Source organism: Octopus bimaculoides, chromosome 19 (genome assembly GCF_001194135.2).
Source record: "Octopus bimaculoides isolate UCB-OBI-ISO-001 chromosome 19, ASM119413v2, whole genome shotgun sequence".
NCBI lineage: Eukaryota > Metazoa > Mollusca > Cephalopoda > Octopoda > Octopodidae > Octopus > Octopus bimaculoides.
In genome coordinates, this window is record NC_068999.1 from 52,205,373 (window position 1) to 52,211,104 (window position 5,732).

At 37.5% G+C, this 5,732-nt stretch overlaps 1 protein-coding gene across 11 annotated transcripts in view; it reads left to right on the forward strand.

The window, feature by feature from the left end:
• The window catches only part of LOC106878180 (uncharacterized), a 174,402-nt gene that overhangs the window by 120,694 nt on the left and 47,976 nt on the right, over window positions 1-5,732 (forward strand). For all 11 annotated transcript variants that reach the window (XR_008266175.1, XM_052974743.1, XM_052974735.1 and 8 more), the window contains one exon: window positions 471-767. Coding sequence is in view for 10 of the 11 variants with exons in the window: in XM_052974743.1 (XP_052830703.1) it covers window positions 471-767 (297 nt within the window). In the remaining variant the exon portion in view is untranslated. The remainder of the gene's footprint in view (window positions 1-470; window positions 768-5,732) is intronic.

Here is a 5,732-nt window from a genome sequence, read left to right on the forward strand (position 1 = left end):
CTATGTGTTTGTTCCATTGTCTGTAGTTCATTGTTCTAACGTCCTGTACCCTGATATGCATCTATATACACATGTAGATGTAAGTATATACATATATGTGTGTAAACATGCATATATATTTGTTGTATTATATATATATATATATATTGGTAAAAAATTAAGGAGTGGCTGTGTGGTAAGTAACTTGCTTACCAACCACATGGTTCCAGGTTCAGTCCCACTGCGTGGTACATTGGGCAAGTGTCTTCTACTATAGCCTCGGGCCGACCAAAGCCTGTGAGTTGATTTGGTAGATGGAAACCGAAAGAAGCCCGTCGTATATTTATATAGGTGTGTGTGTGTAACTTACCTGTTATTCCTTCACCTGTCTTTGTCTATTTTTGTCTGTAAATTTGAATTTTATATATATACACACACACACACACATATATATATGATTGTATCATATATTTTTTTTGTTTATTTTTCAGAGCTGCCTCACAATGCTAAGAGATAAACGCTATGCGACTAGAAGTATCCAGTCTGAAATGCCTGGGACGTCATCGGATAATGTCAACTGCACCTCCCTGGATTCGGGCCAGGCAGAAGCAACCAGCCAACTACCTCCGTCACAGTTTTTAACACATAATATAATTGGGAATTCTCTTGGCAATGAGCAGTTTAAGGAGCTGTCAAATGCAAACAAGTCACCATCAGATGTATTATTCAACGACGAGAACAATGGACGACACAACATACAGATGAGGAAATTTGACTGCTATAATCATGTAAGTTCATTGTTATTGTTTTTAAAGGTATTGGAAAGGCTGAAATGGCAATGGTATCAAATTATGGCTTTCATCTTTTATTTGTTTCATTCATTCGACTGTGACTATGCTGAGGTGTTCGAACAAATTGGCCTCAGTGCTTATTTTTAAGTTTTGTACTTATTGTATCAGTTTCTTTTACCAAACTTTTAAGTTACAGAGACATATACAAAAAAACCAACATCAGTTGTCAAGTGGTAGAGGCAAACACAAATGCAAAGAATACACATTTATACACAATGGGCTTCCTTACAGTTTCTTATTTCTTTACTGCCCACAAGGGGCTACACACAGAGGGGACAAACAAGGACAGACAAATGGATTAAGTCGATTACATCGACCCCAGTGCGTAATTGGTACTTATTTAATCTACCCCGAAAGGATGAAAGGCAAAGTCGACCTCGGTGGAATTTGAACTCAGAATGTAACGGCAGACGAAATACTGCTAAGCATTTCAACCGGCGTGCTAACGTTTCTGCCAGCTCACCGCCTTACAGTTTCTGTATACCAAATTCTGTCACTGGGCATTAGTCAGTCTGGAGCTATAGAAGTCTAAGGTGCCAAGCAGTGAGACTGAATCCAAAACTATGTGGATAGAAAGCAAGCTTCTTAACCACAACTGCCATGCTGGGGCACCACTGTGAGGAATTTTAGTCTGGTACTTATTCTATCAGTCCCTCTTGCTGAACTACTAAGGTACAGGGACGTAAACTAACCAACATTAGTTGCGAAGCAGTGGTGGGGGACACACCCATATACACACACACACATACGATGGGCTTCTTTCTGTTTCCACCTATCGAATCCACTCACAAGGCTTAGGTCAACCTGAGGCTATAGTAGAAAACACTTGCCCAAGGTGCCATGCAGTGGGACTGAGCCCAGAACAACGTGGTTGGAAAACAAGCTTCTTACCATACAGCAAGGTAAGGTAAGGGTTGACAACAGGAAGGGCATTCATCAACAGAAAAATTCCCCCCCCCCCAAATTCTGTCTGACCCATACCAGCATGGAAAAGTAGTGTTGAAATGATAATGATTTCTGTTTGTGACTAATGCTCATAAGAAAGAAATGAATTTTATAATTAGCATTTCTGCTCTGTCATTGTCCTTTTTACATCCACTTTCTCTCTGTGTCTTAGGTTGGGAAAGTATTTTTGAGATCGTGTTCTGCAGTTGGATGCTATTCCTATTGACAGTCCTTATTTGTTTTACAAGTAAGGTGTTTTTTTATTCCCTGGTCGCCACATCAATGTCCCTTAAATTGTGTCATACAAAAGGCATGGCTGTGTGGTAAGAAGTTGACTTCCCAAGCACATGGTTCTGGGTTCAGTCTTACTGTGTGGAACCTTGGGCTATTGTTTTCGAAAACTTTGTGAGTGGATTTGAGAGACAGAAACTGAAAGAAGCCCATTGTATATATATATGTGTGTCTTTGTATCTGTGTTTGTCCCCACCACTGCTTGACAGCTGGTCTTGGTTTGTTTATGTCCCCATGACTTAGCAGTTTGGTAAAAAAAGACTAATAGAGCAAGTATCAGGCTTAAAAAAATTTCCTGGGGTTAATTCATTTGATTAAAAAGTCAGGGCAATTCTCCTGCATAGCTCCAGTCTAGTGAATGATACAAATGAAAGATAATTGTTGCAAACTCTCTCTCTCTCTACTTTTGCCTACCAATTTCACTGACCAGACTTTGGTCAGTCCAAGGACACTTGGCCTAAGTGACAACAGTACCCATGCGGTGGATTCAATGTTTACAACACAGCCATGTTTGTGTCTTCTTTATACCAAGGTTAATAAACATACATATGATGGATGTTCAGTGGTTATAAAAGGAAAATTTATCAATTCAACTCCCTCCCACATCCTTTTCCTTTGTTAGTGTTTCTGCATTCATTACCACATTTTCCCCACTTTCTACAGTTTAGTTCAACTGTGCAGATTTATGTGGCTATATATAGCCATGTATGTAACTGACACTTCAAAGTATTTAAGCTATGGTCCTAATATTCCTGTCTATTAGCAACAGAAAACCAGTCCAGGATATAGTTTTTCTCAAAATTTGATATGTGCAATAATGGGAAGGATGATGATCTGTCCTTCAGCAAAGAGTTAGCATGTCCAGCTGCATAGAACAGTGTCAGTCAATGAGAAAACCGCTATGTGGTTGTTCGACTTGCTAGAAATAGTAACCATATTTCCCTTAAAGCTTTTGTTACCATATTTCTATTGAAATACACTACTTTTGTTTCAATTAATTTTGAATAATTTAGTTGAGCAATTTTATCATTATCAAGCTGGTATTTGGATCATAAATTGACATGATATTTTGTGAAAGGTTTTAATTTGGATCAGTTTAAACAAGAAGTGTGTATCTTAGGATCAGGGCAGTTTCAGGCTACTATCTTGAAAAGAGGTCACATTACATAATGAAACAAGAATGAGATTATATCTATTCAATGACAAACAGCCAGGATTGAACATTGGAGGGCGGGTAGTATTTTAATCATGAGACAAGAAACCCAAATCCTTAATCTTTTTGATGCCAAACTTCTTGAGATTGTTCTTGTTCATTTTTTAAAGTGAACAAAATATAATATTTATGTTCCAAACACCTGCTTAATAATGATAGTCATTTTACTATGTTTTTCACTGTATTTAAAATCAATGGAAGCTGTGAATTCCATCTGAAATATGGTAGCAAATGGAATAAACAGTTGGTTGTAAATGTACCCTTAACGTAGTTCTCGGGGATATTCAGCGTGACACAGTGTGACAAGGCTGACCCTTTGAATTACAGGCACAACAGAAACAGGAAGTAAGAGTGAGAGAAAGTTGTGGTGAAAGAGTACAGCAGGGTTCGCCACCATCCCCTGCCGGAGCCTTGTGGGAATCGAAACCGCGAGTCCGCTGCCCTAACCACTGGGCCATTGTGCCTCCTGAGCGACTACACAGAGGTACTTTTGACACTTGTGACAAAAGGTTCATGCATTGGTTTTTAACATTTTCATGTTTTAAGTAGGTGTTTCTCAAATTATATCTTATTACCTACATTCCTCATTAATTGTCCAAACAATTTGTAGCCTTCAAGAAGCATACTGCTTATAGTTGTCAGAGCATGGTAGTAGGAACATAGTCGAACTGTTGCAATTGCTTAATATTTAGAGGGAGGGATATGTCAAGGCAAGGAAGCAATGAGATTTGTTTGTCCCAACTGATATACTGAAAATTTGTCAAAAACATTTCTCTGGAATGACATTTCAGTGAATTTACAAATAACCAAAAATCATGATAAAAATAGTCCTTGGAAGTTTTTTGTCTTTTCCTTTAATATGTATTTAGTTTTGCTTCGTACTTTTTCCTTTCCTCTGCCTCATGTCTTTTTTTTTTTCTCAAGAAACATTGTTTAAGACCTTTATTTATCCCTACCCACCACTACCACACAATGCAAATTCTTTTGTATTTCAGATAAGGGGTAAACGGAGCATTAGTAAAATTCACAAAACTTTTGACAATCTTACTATTTTGACCTAGAAAATTCTGGGCTCTGAATACTAGCATACATATCCAGTTATATTTACATGTGTGTATACATTCCCATTTAAACCCACACACATACATGTGTTTAACCTATGTAATAGTGCTATAATTTGACCTTTGAAGATCAGAGGTATCTATTAAGTGACAAGCTGTATTGATTTCCAGGAATCCGAGCACTAGAAGTTGTGGCAGTTATGCTTTTCTTACAGCCAATTGTAGGGAGAAAATGAAAAAATAAACACAGCTAGAAATTGGGTCAACTAAGTCATTTTATTGGAAAATAATTGGAAACTTGACAACATTGCTGGTATCTCCAAAAACATGATGGCATCTTTTGTGTGTCCATTGTTTGCACTGAGTGCAAAACGAGTTCCTACCTACTCCTTTCTTAAGCCATTTCTCAGATGACACTTGGACTGACTGCTATAAGTCTTTGGACTCTCTGATACCCCAGTACTGGGTATTATGTTCCCTCTACACCCTGCTCTCCTGCACACAGGTGGTAGCAATCACTCTAATTTGTGTGTTATCCCTTTATTGTTGGTGATGTTTGTTTACACACACACACACATTATTATTATTATTCCAAAGGTGGTAAGCTGGCAGAATCATTAGCACACCGGGCAAAATGCTTAGTGGCATTTTGTCTGTCTTCATGTTCTGAGTTCAAATTCTGCTGAGGTCAGCTTTGCATTTCATCCTTTTGGGGTCTATAAAAAGAAGTGCTAGTTGAGTACTGGGGTCAGTGTAATCAATTTATCCCTCACCTCCCCCCAGATTTGCTGGCCTTGTGCCTTTGAGTAGAATGGATCTTTTTTTATTATTTCTCTACTTTCTATTATATATCCTCTGTTGTCTTTTAATGTGGTAGGATCTCCCCTTGATCGATGTTAACACCACATGTTTTTGTAATTTTTGTTTTGTTCTGTTATTTTTTGTGTGCTATAACTCGTCCTTTGATACTGTCCCCCATGTCTTTAACCCTTGTGGCCAATAAAAGAAATCATTATTATTATTGCTAGGAAAAGGTCAATTGACTTATTAGGTTTTGAATTAGTTGCCTTCATGAGACAATCAGGTAAATGCAACTTATCTGCAACTTTGTCCTTAACCCTTTAGTATTCAGACTACTGTCAAATGTAATGCATATTTATTCATATTGTTTCAAACTAATCCTGCATCATCTTGTAACTTTGAGATTTCAATTATATGATTGCTTAGGGTAGGTTTGAGAGGCCAGATATAGCCAGTTTGAACATAAAACAAGTAGAATATTAGGGCCAGATATGGCCAGTTTAAATTCTAAAGGGTTAAATATAGTGAGTGATTCTTCAGCTAATGCTTTCACTTATATATATATATATATATATATATATATATATATAT